Source organism: Ambystoma mexicanum, chromosome 1q (genome assembly GCF_040938575.1).
Source record: "Ambystoma mexicanum isolate Mex_15411 chromosome 1q, UKY_AmexF1_1, whole genome shotgun sequence".
NCBI classification, from domain to species: domain Eukaryota; kingdom Metazoa; phylum Chordata; class Amphibia; order Caudata; family Ambystomatidae; genus Ambystoma; species Ambystoma mexicanum.
Window position 1 is genome coordinate 1,091,113,322 of NC_090922.1, and position 16,902 is coordinate 1,091,130,223.

General features: G+C 47.0%; 1 protein-coding gene across 2 annotated transcripts in view; it reads right to left on the minus strand.

Annotated features, from left to right (window-relative positions):
* Positions 1-16,902, minus strand: part of TGFBR3 (transforming growth factor beta receptor 3) — a 486,836-nt gene that overhangs the window by 269,300 nt on the left and 200,634 nt on the right. For both annotated transcript variants that reach the window (XM_069641782.1, XM_069641781.1), the window contains exon 3: positions 6,376-6,513. In XM_069641782.1, coding sequence (XP_069497883.1) covers positions 6,376-6,513 — 138 coding nt within the window. The remainder of the gene's footprint in view (positions 1-6,375; positions 6,514-16,902) is intronic.

The window sequence follows — 16,902 nt, forward strand, 5'->3', positions numbered from 1 at the left end:
GCGGGCGTGCATGTGGTTGGGGATGTGGGGGCACCACCATATCCACCGGCCGGCCCCGGCGTGTTGCAACGTTGTGCAGGACACATGCTGCCACTATGATCCTACACACTACTGGGGGAGCGTATAACAGCTGCCCGCCAGAACGGTCAAGGAAGCGAAAGCGTGACTTGAGCACTCCGAATGTGCGCTCCACTATGCCCCGGGTTGCAATATGGGCTGTGTTGCATCTTACCTCGGGTGGCGTGGTGGGGCTCCGAATTGGCGTCATTATGTGGGTGCTCAGAGGGTAGGCACTGTCCCCTGGGGAGGTGGTGATGGGTATCATTAGTGGGGTTGTGACATTACTCAGTAACTGGCATGCATGCATGTGCTGTGGCTTTTATACTCGCAAGCAGCCATGTATCGCCATGCCGCCCAGCTTCTAGGTTCCGGTTTAGGGTTGACATTTTGTAAATGAAACTGTCGTGGGTGGACCCTGGATAGCTGGCATATACTGAGGTGATGATTCCCTTGGCATCACATACTACCTGCACGTTGATGGAATGCCAGTGCTTGCGGTTTCTATAGATGTGCTCTGATGCCCTGGGGAGACGTAGAGCCACATGGGTGCAATCAATGGCACCTAGGACTTTGGGGAATTGTGCCACCCCTTAGAAATCCTGGACGGCAGCCTGCTTTTCTGCAGGTATTCTGGGCAGGTATATGGGCCTGCGGACTGATGGGCGTGCAGTCATGATGGCCAAGACCTGGTGTAGGCAGCGTGACTGCGTGGCCTGTGATACCCCCCCCACTATGGCACTTGTCCGCTGAAAAATTCTGGTGGCCAAAAAGTGCAGTACATTGAGGACCTTCTCCAGGGAGCTGAGTGCTTGGGAGCAGAGGGTGGGTGATGTGAGGTCATCCTCCCACTCACTGACCAGGTTGAGTATTATGTGAGGTGGAAACCTGTACCTCCCATACACCTGGTCATCAGGCATGCCAAAAAGGCTGGTTCTGGGTGTGAAAATTCTGGGCCTGACTATCATCCTCCTCCTCCTGCGGTATCCCAGGACCACTGCTGCTAGGAACGGTATGTTCATCCTGGCGTCTGAGCTTGCTTGTTGTTTGCGCGCACTTTTATGCTGCGCTGGTCCACGTACGCCTGCTTCCTGCAGGCGTACGTGTTTCCGGATTAGCGCGTCTTTTTTGGCGCGTGCGTGGGGGCATTCCATGCATTTGCCTCCTGTACTTCCCCGCCCACCCCAGTAATACAAGTACCCCGCTTGCCCAGGCCCAATCGTGTGTGAAACTTCCCGCGCACCCCCAAAATACACGCTATTTTTGACACAGCGGGTGTCCGTGTTTGTCGCGTACCCCTTTGCACGTCATTTGTCCTAGAGGGCCACAGTATGGGACATTCATCAGAGCTGTATATACGTGCTTTTTGTTAGCGCACATTTTCTCAATGCGGAGGGACGCTACAGCCTGCCTTCGTGTGGCGGACATGTGTTAATGTACATAGTTGACTTTTGGTTTGTGTCATGAGATCGCCATTTCACTGCTGGGGGTGCTGGGGGACAGGAGTGGGGGCCTGTTGGCAGGTGCCCCTCAGTGCTGGGGGGTGGGGGTGCTGGGGGGACATAAGTGGGGGCCTGCTGGCAGGTGCCCCTCGGTGCTGGGGGGTGGGGGTGCAAGGGGACATGAGTGGGACATGAGTGGGGGCCTGCTGGCAGGTGCACCTCAGTGCTGGGGGGTGGGGGTGCAAGGGGACATGAGTGGGACATGAGTGGGGACCTGCTAGCAGGTGCCCCTGACTGCTGGGGGGTGGGGGTGCAAGGGGACATGAGTGGGGGCTGCTGGCAGGTTCCCTGCACTGCTGGGGGATGGGGGTGCTGGGGGACATGAGTGGGGGCCTGCTGGCAGGTGCCCTGCACTACTGGGGGGTGGGGGTGCTGGGGGAACATGAGTGGGGGCCTGCTGGCAGGTACCCCTCGGTGATGGGGGGTGGGGGTGCTGGGGGACATGAGTGGGGGCCTGCTGGCAGGTGCCCCTCAGTGCTGGGGGGTGGGAGTGCTCGGGGACATGAGTGGGGGCCTGCTGGTAGGTGCCCCTCAGTGCTGGGGGGTGGGGGTGGAGGGGGTCATGCGTTGGTGATCAGTAGTGCAAGCTGACATGTGGCTTGCCTGGGGGGAATGCCCATGATGGATGGTCTGCCTGTGGTGTGAGCTGCCTGCAGGGGCCGTGGAGGGTGTAGAGGGAACACCTGGGAGGACACACACTGCCAATTCACATGTAGGACTCCCCTGCACCCCAGATATGCACGTACCCCACTCGCACAGGGCCTATCGCGTGTGAAACTTCCCGCAACCCCCAGAAATACATGTACCCTGCTGGAATCGCGTGTGAAAGTTCCCGCGAACCCCAGAAATACACGTACCCTGCTGAAATTGCGTGTGAAACTTCCCGCGCTCCCCAGAAATACACATACCCGGCTCGTCCAAGGCCAATCACGTGTGAAACTTCCCGCAAACCCCAGATTTACAGGTACCCAGGCCAATCGCGTGTGAAACTTCACGCAAACCCCAGGAATACACGCACCCCACTCGCACAGGGCCTATCGCCTGTGAGACTTCCCGCGAACCCCAGATCTACACGTACCCAGGCCAATCGCCTGTGCAACTTCACGCGAACCCCAGGAATACACGCACCCCACTCGCACAGGGCCTATCGCGTGTGAAACTTCCCACGAACCCCAGATTTACACGTACGCCGCTCGCCCAAGGGCAATCGCGTGTGAAACTTCCCACACATCCCCGAAATACACGCACACGCTATTTTTGACACAGCGGGTGTCCGTGTTTGTCCGTACGCCTTTTCACAGCATTTGTCCTAGAGGGCCACAGTATGGGACAATCATCAGAGCTGTATATACGTGCTTTTTGTTAGTGCACATTTTGGCGCACATTTTTTTCATGCGCAGGGACGCTACCGCCTGCCTTCGTGTGGCGGACGTGTTTAGGCTTGTGCGCGTCTTCGCCCGTGCGCTGGTTTGCCCTATTCCATTCCATGAACACGTGTTGTAGGCGAACGTGTGGGCGTTCCGCGCACTTGCCTCATGTACTTCCCCCGTGACGCCCACATTTTCACACGTTGTTCCCCATTCCGCGTGTCACGCCCCGTGTTACGCCTACTTTTGTTATGTGCGCCATGCTATGTGCGCTTTCGCTGTGGCCGTAGCGCACGCCGTTAGATGACCTGTGAGCCGGCGTGCGCCATGCAGATTTTCAGCGCACATCCCAGATTTTACTCGTGCACGGACTTCCATGCATCAATGTGCACAGGTTTTGCTGCGATTTTCACACTTGCACTGCGATTTGCACGGTTTCGCACGCTTGCGCGGGAATTTTCGGCGCACATTAATTCCATGAATCGGCCTGCAAATTCCTTACGAAAATACAAAAAAAGGTAGCATGCGCCCTCTCTTCCATCAGGTCTAACCTTGACCTTTTCCAACCTGCCTGTTAAATTATTCAATACACCATCCCCAACCTTCCTTTGTCTGGCTTCAATATCCATCACGTGGCACTGCATTGTTATGTTAGAAAAACCCATACAATTAGTCATATTCTCATTCGTTTGAAACAAATCTTCGATAGAGGTCCTTATTCCCTATAATGTACCCTCATGCTGACCCAATGTCGTAACCACACACCAAGTTCCACTTACCCCTTTCCTATTAATCCTATCTGCTGCCATTCCTGTGCATCAACACTTAGTGTCTGTCGATCAGAAAGATGGTGTACACTGGAATTGATGCACAGAATACCTTCGAGACCAAGCCATGATGCAATCTAGCCAAAACCTATACTGGTGCCTACCACTAAAGAAAGGTGTATCCTATCAACACATGGTGTTGGTCTTGGCAAATACCTGTAAAATGAAAGTGCCTCGAGCTAGGTGTACCAACTGCTTCCAGACCAACTCCCACAGAATGTACAGCATTGAGGAAGATGACTTAGGCTAGCATTTTACCACGTAGAAAGCTAAAATCATCTGTTACTGTGCTCTTGTATATAACTATCGTGTAGGAACCATCTTCCCAATTTACAACCCTTTGTCCAAATACCATCACAGTGCCTCCATAATGATATAGCCACTCTGACAGGAATCACCACACAGACTGTAAATCTGTCTCATCCCATTTAAATCTAGAGACAATAGCAGTGGATCCTCTCTGGCGGCGAGTCCCAATCCAAACTAATGGCAGATTTACTTTTTCCAAAAGGTTAGATTATATTTCATTGTCTGTGAGTATATAATCCATTCACATTTAGACTGATTAAAATTGGGAAGACAGCAAGTAAAGAGGAGCCAGTGGGTGATGGTGTGGGCAATGGTGTATGTACACTGAAGGCAGCTGCCATCATGAGTGGTGGAGAGGCAACATGGTCTTGGCCTCAGGCATTCAAAGGGTGGGGGGTATCTTTACCCTAGACTGGTGTTGCACTTTGAAAGGGTTTTGGAATCAGTAATGCAGTCTGACTTCTGGAATGTGTCTCCACTCTCTCCATTTTGGTCACTCCCCTGACCTCTACTATGCTCCTCACAATCTCTTTGGAGCCCCCGCTTTCATCTCATCATTCCCTAGTGCATCCTTTAATCAGTTCCTGACCGTATCCTCCCCTCTCATGGTTGAGCTCTTGCAACACGATATGTTTTCTTCCTCCATGATAACTCATCCATCTCGCCTGGTATCTGCCTGGTGCTCTCAGAGGTAAAGACGTCAATGTGGACTATCTATCATTCATAGACACAGAAAGAAGACTGGAATAATAGGCATGAGAGAACAGTGAGGGCAAAGCAGTGATACATCAGTTATTACTGTAAAAGCACATGTGGTCAGGGGGTCAATACACTAGAGGCCGCTGAAGTGCCTGTAGATGGGGGTGGCTTTTAGAAATGAAAAGGTCTGCACCACTCAGCTGCAACTCCATCAGTACAGCAGCAGCTAAAGTACGACCCAAAAATCGATTCACACCTGCTAAGGGTTTATTTGGTGAAAGCCGAAAGGGGTTGTATTGCGCCCTCCAACAATTAGAAAGAAAATATGCAATCGATCAATTACACAGCACAGTGGAAGAAGCAGAAGCATTCTTACTTCATGGAGCAGTTACAGCGAGGTACCATTCATCAAAAAACGTAATAGAAATACAGCTGATAGCATACGTGCACTGGAAAACTGCAGCAACATGGGATAAACGCACAGCGGGGATTAAAAAAGGCTCCAATTATGACAATGCATTCTGGCACTAATCCGAAAGTCCTCCCTACAGGAATATTCTGACCAGTTTGCCTTCGCCCACATCAGCCGAAGCGAATAAGATAGGAGGAGTAAGAGCTGGAGCTGCCTGGAGAGGGAACTCAAGCAAGCGCTGAGGCACGTGCGATCAATGTGTTGCTAATACAGGGCCGCACTAAGCCAGAGAGGGGCAATACTTATTATCGATGTGTTTATGGTTATTCAAACAAACCTCACACTTTATCAGAATAAAACAATGCTTCATTCACAAAAACAGAGATCACCACATTCTATTTCAACCATTTTTGAAAGCACAATAAATAACATACTTTGATAAACCTCAACAGTTCCTACAAAATCTACAATATTCATAAATAGGTACATTCCAATCCTAAAACGACTTTTATCATTAAAAAAATCCTCAGTGCACTTTACTGTTGCAATCGTCACAGATACCCGAGTTCCATTTAAGATCTGATTCCAAAAATACTGCCGAGTATATAATGTTATTGTTATCTTCTCCCTTGACAACCCCTCGCCCTCCACCCCGCTGTTTGCATGGTGGCGCCTTGAAGCACCATTTGTTGTATTGGCGCCATACACATATTCAATACATTAATACATTAAATAAATATATAATCTTCAATACACTTTCCTTTGCAAACCACGCGCCGGACGGTTTCTAGAACTTCCTGCCTGCACCTCCAGATTTGCCAAGTCTAGCAGAGCTGCCCAACGAGCATAGCATTCCCTGGAAGCGTCTGGAAGCTTTCGCTCAACTGACATTAAGATTTTACACAAATTATCTTTACTTTACCAGACCAATTTATTGCTTGTTCTAACAGCAATTTACAGCCACAGTGGATCTTTTTTATTCCTCCAATATAATAAGTAATTGGGCACGCTCTGTACCACTTTACAATGGCAAGTACTTGCTCCCAGGAGCCCAAAAGTGCGCGCGAGCATTTACCATTCGTTTTAATTAAACACAGGCTTCGGGCGTTTGAGATGTTTCAGAGAGCGACAGTGGTGAGTCGGGAGCCGGCTTATACTTAGGGAGAGCGACAGTGATGAGCCGGGAGCCGATTTATACTTACGAAGAAAAACCTTTGCACTCCTGCCGCCAGCTTTTCCGTTTTCACTTTCCACGTCAGGGGCCTGGGGGAGTTCAGGATGAACACGACTGGCTTCTGGTGTATGTGCACCGACGAAATGGGGTTCAAATGCAAAGTGACCTTGGAGAAAAGGAAACATGAAAAGAATGCTTTATTCGGAATGCCGTCAGGCAATTGAGCAAACGTGGAACTCGAGCAATGTGACCTCTTCAGCAGATTGTGTAATTACAGTGAGAACACAACAGGCCAAAAGTAATAACAGGCAGAGAGAGCTTACTGCAGATTCAAGCACTATTTTGCCGTGTTGCTGCACGCAGCTTAAAAAACGCCCACTAACTGGACTTCAGTAACACACAATATACTCAAATGATATTTGTTGTCATTATGAAAAGATGTGCACAATTTAAACATATTTTATTTCTTTGCATTTTAAAGCGTGATTTCACCACAGGGTGGGCCTGCACTGAGGTGAATACCATTCCATAACCAAGACCAGTGGGAAAAATCCTAGCACATACAAAAAAAACTTTGCAAACGCCCAGAAAGAAGAAAATCCACTAACCACTCTCATTCACACCAGCACAAATAGCTAAACATAACCCTCTCCCCTCACCAAAACAGCCCCAACTCTGCATGGATCAAAGCAACTTGCAAACCTCACTCACTTTCTAAAGTATCGCGATTAGTCAGGCACTTGACTTCTCCCATCTGGAAACAAAACGCCTCTGGTTAGAAACTCACTATTCACTTAAAACACAGGTTCACACTGATGCCAGTTGCTCCTAGTTTTCACACTGATGCCAGTTGCTCCTAGTTTTGCACGCACCAAGAGCTAAGCTTTTCCTTTCTCTCCCTCATGTCCACCTAGTCCAGGTTTGTTCGCACACAGAGAGGTAAGTGCTTTTACTTATGTGTATTCCGCATTTTTTAATCTTGCATTTTAATGTCTGCATTCTTATTTGTCAAAAGTGTAATTTTAAGTGCCTCCTTTTTTATTTAGCCTAAAATCATACTGTGCTTCCATACTGTAGTATCTGCAAATACCGAGTTTTTAAAGGTTACCACACGCTTAGCAGCTTAAAGAACTACAATCCCCAAGTTTTTGAGTTCTTCCACAGATAAATCTACCCGATAGGCACCTCAGCGCTGGCGCGTCGCGGACGGTCTGTAACTGGTAGGAAAGTATTTAAAGTCACGGAGACCATACTTCCAGGTAGTCCACATAGTCCAGGTTTGTTCGCACACAGAGAGGAAAATGCTTTTACTTATGTGTATTTCTCATTTTTTAATCTTGATTTTAATTTCTGCATTCTTATTTGTGAAAAGTGTAATTTTAAGTGCCTCCTCTTTTATTTAGCCTAAAATCATACGGTGCTTCCATACAGTTTTTAAAGGTTGCCACACGCTTAGCAGCTTAAAAAACTATAATCCCCAAGTTTTTGTAGTTCTTCCACAGATAAATCTAGCCAACAGGCGTGTCAGCGCCGGCGCATCAGGGCTGGTCTGTAACGGTCCATATAAGGTAAGGGGAGGTACGGGGCTACTAGCACTGTCTCCCACTTAAATACGGGATTGCAAGAAGTCTTAGAAGCAATACAAACTTCCAGCGAGAAATCAGAGGTAAGAAGCAATAGCCTACGGGCCAACGCAATGACTACCTCTATGATACTTAAGCAAAAATCGCCCAAAATTATTTGTAGTAATGGGCACTATGTTTCCACTCTACCGACCACACCTACCTGTTCAGTTGTTGATCCGCCCCCTGATGCTGCTATTAAATCCCATTGGATGGATCAATTAATGGACAAGGCAGTGGAAATCTGGTTTGAATGAACTGGTGGGGATGAAAGCAAGACACTTTCCCATGCTTCCACACATATTGTACCTCCCCCTATCATTACGGCCTCTATAATTCCTAAGAACACTGGTGACTTCTTGTCCTGTGAGGTAGCTTCCAAGGCCAACGGGATTGGAAAGCCCCTGGTGCAAGATAAAACGGATTGTATAACTAAGGATGAGGAGGTCAATAATAAGCTATCTCCTAACAGGAAACTTAATCGCTGCTTACTAAATACCCAATATCTTATAAAAACATGCCCTAGAAATTTCAAATATGATTTCAGAGCAAAACCTGGATATCTTATTCATTACGGAAACCTGGATGATTAAAACAACACATCATGCCATGTTACTGGCTACTCCTGACGGTTACTCAGCCCTTCACGTTGATCGGGTTGAGAGTGGGGGCGGGGGGTAGCTATTATTTTTTAGCAAATCTTGAAACTTTACATTTCTAACACTGTTGATATAGAAAACTGTGAAGCAATATTAGTGAAACTTAATGTCAATCCAGTCTCTTCTATTAGCTTGCCGTTATTATATCATCCCCCAAGACATGTTGGCCCCTCTTAAACCTGCTATGATCAACAAATCCACGGACCAAAATAAATGGTTCTCTGGGGAATTCTTAGAAGCTAGGAGGATTAAGCGTCAAGTGGAGCACCTTTGGAGAAAGGCTCCTTCAGCTGAGACAATCTTGAGTTATAAACATACCGTAAAAGTCTATAAATTAACAATTTTCAAAGCTAAAGCCAAAAAATGTAACGAGAGAATTCAAAAGCAAAATCTCAGCCAAAGGAGATATTCTCAATTTTACAGGAGTTAAAAAACACCCCAGTTAGCTGTCAGGAAAAAGACAAAAAACACTGACAGGCCATCAGAAACAAAATAGGCTTACTTTCTGACATTGAAACAACACCTAAGCCCATGGTTCCTCTGGAGCTTACCCATCTCAAAGCTTTTGCTTTTGAAAAGGTATCAGAGATGGAGGTCCTACAGGTTATTCATAACCTAAAACCCTCCTCATTTAAAGGGGCTTTCTGCCAAGCTCTTTAAGGATTTTGCAGACACTCTAGCTCCATGGGTCAGCCAGTTCGTGAACCAGTCCTTTGATGAAGCATATGTTCTAGGAGACATAAAAGAAGCCTGGATTAATCCGCTCATCAAAAAGGATAATCTAGACCCCTGAGTCCGAGTAATTTTAGGCCAATCACAAACGTGCCGTTCCTATTAAAAATAATTGATAGGATCGCATATCTACAATATCAGAAGTTTGTGGAAAATAACAATATATTTGCTGCTGAACAATCCGGCTTTCGAGCAAAGCACGGCACGGATATGGCCCACCTATGTCTTCAGGCAAATATTGCAACTATTATTGAAAAAGGGAGTGCAGCTTTACTTCCATTGTTGGATCTTTCCTCTACGTTTCATTTGATAGACCATGATCTCTTAGCAGAGAGACTAATAACAGTCGGTAGATGCTCACATTGAGCAGCCAACTGGTTTAAGCCCTTTCTGGGACCCAGAATGGCGACAGTGGCAAAGGGAAATTTCACCTCATTAAAAACCTTGCTGATTTGTGGTGTCCCTCAGGGGTCATGTTTGTCCCCCTTGCTTTTTAATATCTTCTCTAAGCTACTTTGTGACATGCTGCAAACACTCGGTGTCCGGTTTACCAACTACACCGATGACACCAAACTGTTCTTCGAGCTGTCAGGAATATATGAAAAGGACGCTCAAAGAGTCAGGGAGTTGTTTTGCGCTATTAAAAAATGGATGGCGACAAACTCATTAGAGTTAAATGAAGAAAAAACAGAATTATTAATAGTTGGGGCCCTCCAAAAGCTAAAAAATATTAGATAATCAATACAGAGGTTTTAAAATCAATAATAACAGCATCCTGGTATCAGATTATGTAAAAACGCTAGGAGTCTTCATGGACTCACATCTTTCTTTTAAGAGGCATACGTCATACTTAAAATCAACGTGTGCTTTCTACTCTAATTTATTGTGGCAAATTTGCTGTATCTGACTGAGCAAATTCTTGCGTTGATTGCTGGTGCCATAACAAATTCTAAACTAGACTACTGCAATAGTTTACTGATGGGTACTTCTAAGACTAATATTACAAAAATGCAAATAATACAGAATGGAGCAGTCAGGGCCTTTGGTCTAAGTCGACGTTCCTAGATTTCATCAGCAAGGAGGAAGCTACATTGGCTCCAGGTTGAACAGAGGATTACATTTAAAGGTGCAGTTATGGTTTTTAAATGCATAGCAGGCACTGCACCGAATTACCTTGTTGGTAAGATAAAGAAAGCACCCATCAGAAGAAACCTCAGTTCCAATAGTAATCTTGATTTGTATTAACCACGACAAATCCTTAAAAGTGTTAGTGGAACTAACTTTAATTTCATTTCTAGGCACCTATGGTCTGGAATTCCCCTCCATCCACTCTCAACAACAGTGTGTCTCTTATCATGTTTAAGAAACAACTTAAGGCCTGGCTGTTCTATGAAGGAGCAGTGCAGCCAATTGATAACTTCATCTGTTCTTAGAATATCAGAACTCTGCTGTAGTAATGTTTTGTGCATTATGTGTCCCTCCTTGTTACCATTTTGAGGCCTATGGGCAAATAGCGCTATATAAAAATAAATATAGATAGATGTTTCCCTTTGAGATCAACGTGAGAACCTGGACACCATGTTAAGGACACTGGTCTGCAGTACAAATTCCAATAACGTAATATTTATTTAATTGGAGTTTTTTCTTTTATAGGTTACCTTGTTGCATTATAAGTAAAACTAATTTCCCCCCTAATCCAACTAAATGATACTCGACTGTCTGAGGATGAAATGTGGATAGGAACTTGCCATAATTCAAACATTTGTATGCAGTTTACACAGAAATCTCTGGATCACTAAAAATATGCAAACCCTCTTAATTGGCCTAACCTGTCCCGACAGTCCTGTATGTTCTCACTCTGTATTCCCCTTCTTTTTTGTACAATTCTAAATATCCAAAGCCGTACATACAGAAATAACTGCCTAATTCGTGTAATTATTTGCATGGAAAACGGGGATTTGTGCGCCATTCTGCCAGCAAATCCCTGTTTGACAGATGGGGATTTGCAGGCAGAATGGCGCACAAATCCTCGTTTTCCGCGCAAATAATTCCATGAATCAGGCAGTAAATGATTTCTCCTTTGTCGCACAAGAATAATAAGCATTCAAAAAACTGAGTATAAAAATAGCAAAGCTAGAAATTCACTGCCCAATGTCCTCACCCTTCTAGAGTTACACTCACCTGGTCTCTGCGGAGGCGTTGGGGCACGGTTGCAGCCCTCCCAGGGGTGAGGTTGCTTGGGTCCGGCTTCACCCTCGGCACTTATATGGTGACCGGTGGTAATAGGTGAAGCTGCTCGGGACTGCTCCTGCGTGGAGAATAGGGGCATGAGTATGCCAGCTTGTGCACCTAATCCCCTTCCAGACCCCTTCTCCCAAAACGTGGTACCTGTGGGATGCGCTGTCTCTGGAAAGCTCACCTGTTGTATAGTTTTGGAGAGCACTCCATCCTACTGCTTCTGGCAGGGGGGCTTGTATGATCTGGACCGAGTTCCTTCATTGGTCCCTTGCAAATGGTAGTCCAGTCCTGCTGCGACTAAGCCACTATACTTCAGGTAAGTGTTCCTGTTTGCCTTTGTCTTTCCTCAGATGTTTTTGTTGTATTGTAAAGTTTGTTGTCTTGTATTGCTGTCCGTTCCACTTTTGATGTTTTGCTCTTTTGCTTTCTTCCCTTGCAGGTGATGTTGTCGGCCCGGCAGAATCTGAGGATCTCGTGGCGGCAGCCGGAAGGAATGAGGAACGAAGCTGCAGCAGTACAGTAGCTGGTAAGTTGTTAACTAGGGGGCGCACAGGGTTCAAATGTGGCGCAGCTCTAGGACGGATGTTCTAACCTTGTCTTTCTTCTTCTTCACAGGGTCCGAGTTCGTGGATGCGGAGTGCAGTGCTGTGGCGTCCGGATCAAGATAACTGGATGTCAGGAGATGAGCCTGCAGATGAAGCGATGATGCACCGGTTTCCTGGAGGTGAGTATGCAGGAGAATGCCTGGTTTCAAAGGTAAGAAAAGTGGTCCAAGCGGCAGTGAGCGTCACATCGCACGCAAGTGCACAGTAACGCGAAGCACCGGCCTTAAGGATGGAGCAGCTTATATAGCTGAGCTTCTGAAGCCACGCCCACCAGGTTCAGCCTGCCACACCCTGCCACACCCGATGAGTCAGCACATGAAGACCAGGCCTAGGGAGCCACACCCGATGAGTCAGCACATGAGGATGTTCTCTGGAATAAAGGCTTTCAGCTCCTGGAAAGTTTTTGTCAAATAAAAGCACTCCTGCACTGAAATAAAGTAAAAGCACTCCTGCACTGAAATAAAGTGTTCCTGCTCACATCTCTATATGAGCCTGGCACCAAAGGAGCCAGGACTGAGTCCAGCAAGGGCCCCTGTCTTTATGGGTCCCAAAGGGTCATAAGTGAGTCAAGTGACCAATTGCCCCATCACTAGTTGGTGTGTTTTTTGTGTTCTGGGGCCTGTGGCCATGACAGCACTTCCCGTCAAGGCTCCTCTCATGGGTGGTTTCCCCTTGGCCCTGGTTTAGTGGGATTATTGTGGTGGAACTGCCTGATTAATCGTGGAGCCTGGACACGCTCACTGGATTCCCAGGTTCGATCTTGGGGTCCATAATATTTCCAGTCTATAAGGTAGTATAACTTGGACCGGACCATCTTAGAGTCTAGGATCCTTTTAACTTCATATTCTGGTTCTCCTTCAACTATTTCGGGATCCGGTGGAGTATCTATCCATGTACCTGGTCTCAATGGCTTTAGGAGGGAGACATGAAACACCGGATGGATCCGCATGTGGGCCGTTAATTCTAATTTCATGGGCGCAGGGTTGATAACAGCCTTCATAGTGTAGGGTCCCAGATATCTGAGACGGAACGCCCGTGGTCCTTTCAGGGGGATATTTTTGGATGCTAACCAAACCTTGTCTCCGACTTGGTAGTTGGGAGCTTCCCTTCGTTGTCGATCCGCAAACTGCTTCTGTTTCTCTTTGGCTCTGGCAAGATGCTCTGCTGCTTCCTTAAAAACCTGGGTGATGGTTTTGTGTAAGGTCGTTACAGCGGCCATTTCTAATGATTTGAGTGGGTCAAAAACGGATGGCCATGGATGTCGACCGTACACTATGTAGAATGGGCTTTGTCCCATACTGGTGTGAATGGAGTTGTTATATGCATATTCTGCTAACCAAAGTATGTCCTTCCAGGTATCCTCGGTTTGTTGCAGCATACACTTTATGTATTGCTCGAAGGTCTGTTTAGTCCGTTCAGTCTGGCTGTCGGTTTGGAGGTGATGGCTTGTAGATAAACGGAGATCGATTTTGGAAATTTAAAACACCTTTTCCAGAATGCAGAGACAAACGGAGTTCCTCGGTCTGATATCAATCTTGATGGGAACCCGTGTAGCTGGACGATCTGTTCCAAAAACACGGCAGCCATATTAGAAGCAGTTGGGAGACCTTTCAGGGGAATAAAGTGGGCCATTTTGGAAAACAGATCTACGACGACTAAGATGGTATTGTGCCGTTACAGGTGGGAAGGTCTGTAATAGAGTATGCCAAGGTGCTGGGGGTACATCTAAAGGACGTAGCAGACCTGCTGGACTTGGTTTTTGGGACTTGTGTTGTGCACAGGTGCCACAGGTTGCGATGAACGGGACAATGTCCTTTCGCCAAGTTGGTCACCAGTAATTTTTCTTTATTTTAGCTTGGGTTTTGGCTATTCCCGGATGCCCTTATACTAATGAATCGTGATAGTTTGCGATGATTTGATTCTGTAATTTCTTATCCGGAATGTACAATCGGCTTTGGTAGTATGGTAGGTTGTCCGCGATCGTATACCGGTCTCCCTTCCCTAGACATTCCTGTGGCGCTGGTGGACTCATCAAGTGTTGCAGGTCAGATTTTAAGTTGTCTAGAGTGGTGGTTGCGGCAATCATGCCTTGGATTCATCGTTCAGGGATCATGGCCACGGGGTCTGGTGTAGTGAATGCCTCTTCTCCCTCACTCATGCGAGACAGGGCGTCTGTTTTTCCATTGGGTACTCTGGGTCTATAGGTGATGATGAAGTCGTATTCTGCAAAGAAGAGAGCCCAGCGGAGTTGGTGTGATGATTGCGCTTTAGCAGTCTTCAAATATTGTAAATTGCGAGAAGAGGATCTGTGATGATGGTGACTGTATGTCTAGCTCCAAGAAAATAATGTCTCCAGGCTTTGAACGCTGCCTTAATTGCTAGCAGTTCTTTATCAGTGATTGCATAATTCAATTAAGGGGCTGAAAACTTGCCAGACCAGAATGCCACGGGATGCAACTGACCTGTTTCGGGGTCTCGTTGTGACAGGGCTGCTCCCATTGCTATTTTGGAAGCATCAGTTTCCACCACATATGGTAGTTCTGGTCGAGGATGACATAGAATTGGTGCTGTGGTAAATGCTTGTTTTAGCTCCTAGAAGGCTTTCTCTGCCTCTGCAGACTAATTAAATTGTTTATTTCACCGTAGTAAAGAGGTGATTGGGTGGACGATCTGGGAGAACCCGGGAATGAACCGGCGATAAAAGTTGGCGAACCAGAGTACACTCTGTGCTCCCTTTATGGATGTCGGTGAGGGCCAGTTAAGGATAGCATCTACCTTGCGTGTGCCCATGCGTACGCCCCGTGGTGTAAGAATAAAGCCGAAGAATTCTACCTCTGTCACATGAAAGAAGCATTTCTCCCATTTGGCATATAGCCGGTGTTGCTGCAGTTTCTCCAAAACTGCCCGGACATGGTTAACGTGGTGCTCTTTGGTGGTCCAATAGATAAGAATGTCATCAATATAGACAAGAGCGCAGAGGTTCAACAGTTCACGGAGCATGTCGTTCATGAAAAATTCAAACACCGCCGGGACATTACGTACTCCAAAGGGAATAACCTGATATTCATAAAGGCCATATTTCATGCAAAAGGCCGCCTTCCACTCGGCTCCTTTTTTGACTCTTACTAGATGGTAGGCCCCTCGTAAGTCTAGTTTTGTATATGTCTGAGCATTTTCGACTTGATCCAAGAGCTCGGGGATAAGCGGAAACGGGTACCGTGTTTTTACCGTGATCTGGTTAAGTGCTCTGTACTCAATGCAAGTTCTCAGGTCTCCCTCCTTTTTAGGCATAAAAAAGAGGTGCAAGCATGCAGGGGACTTGGATGGACGAATGAAACCATTTGACAGATACTGATCGAGGTAGGTTTTTAGATGATGGTTTTCCTGTTCTGTTAGGGTGTAAATCCGGCTGCAGGGAACTTGAGCTCCAGGTACCAGATCAATTTGGCAGTCATACGGTCTGTGCGGAGTTAGGGTGTTTGCTTGCTCTTTTTGAAAGACATTTTAGTAATCCAGGTATTCAGGTGGTAGTGAACTGGTGAGGCCCAGTATGGTTTCTTTCTTCAACGAACTTGGGTTGGTAAGACCTTTTAATGAGAATCCCATGCTATAACAGGTGTCGGCACAGCCTTGGGGAAAGGTCAGAACTCGTTTAGGCCAGTGAATCCTGGGATTGTGGTCTCCAGCCAGGGCATTCCCAATGTCATCTGTAACTGAGAAGCGCCAATGAGATCGAAGTTGATGTCCTCTTGGTGACCGTCCTGACACAGAAGCGTGACCTTCTCGGTGTAATGCGTCACTGGGCCAGATGATAGCTGAGATCCATCAACTGCTGTGACGTTTTCCAAAACCTGCTTCTGTCAGAGAGGAAGGCCTATCGGGTAGCCAGATATTGGTCAATGTAATTTCGCAGAGCCCCACTGTCAATGTTTGCCTCCAAGGCGTGTATTTTCGATGGCTGCTCGTGGTTTACCAGGAGCACAGGGATGACTAGATGTGAGATCTGTATAGGTTCCTTTTCACCGCTCGACAAGTGGACCCCTATGCTTGCCGGGCGTTGGTGTTTCCCGAGTCCTATTCTTCTTCTTCACCCTTGTCAGTTGCTCCAACTGCTTTCCTGGGTGGTTTCACAGGGCATTCTCTGAGATAGTGACCTTCCTTACCACAGTACTGGTGGACTCCACAAAGCTGGTGGACTCATCAGGAGGAGGGGCATAACCCGGCAGTGGGACCTAGCCTGCCTATGCCTGGAGCATTTGCCATGCTAGTTCATCTGTCCGCTCCCAGTTCACAATTAGATCCCTCCTTAGGGCATTGGTTTCCTGTCCCATGGGATGCACTGTCCCTGGAAAGCTCACCTGTTGATTAGTTTTGGCGAGCACTCCGTCCGGCTGCTTCTGGCAGGGGGATTCTATGATCTGGACCGAGTTCCTTCACTGCTACCTTGCACGTGGTAGTCCAGTCCTGCTGCGACTAAGCCACTATACTTCAGGTAAGTGTTCCTGTTTGCCTTTGTCTTTCCTCGTCTGTTTTTGTTGTATTGTAAAGTTGGTTGTCTTGTATTGCTGTCCGTTCTACTTTTGATGTTTGCCCTTTTGCTTTCTTCCCTTGCAGGTGATGTTGCCGGCCTGGCAGAAGCTGCAGAGCTTGAGGCGGCAGCCGGAGGGAATGAGGAACGAAGCTGCAGCGGTACAGTAGC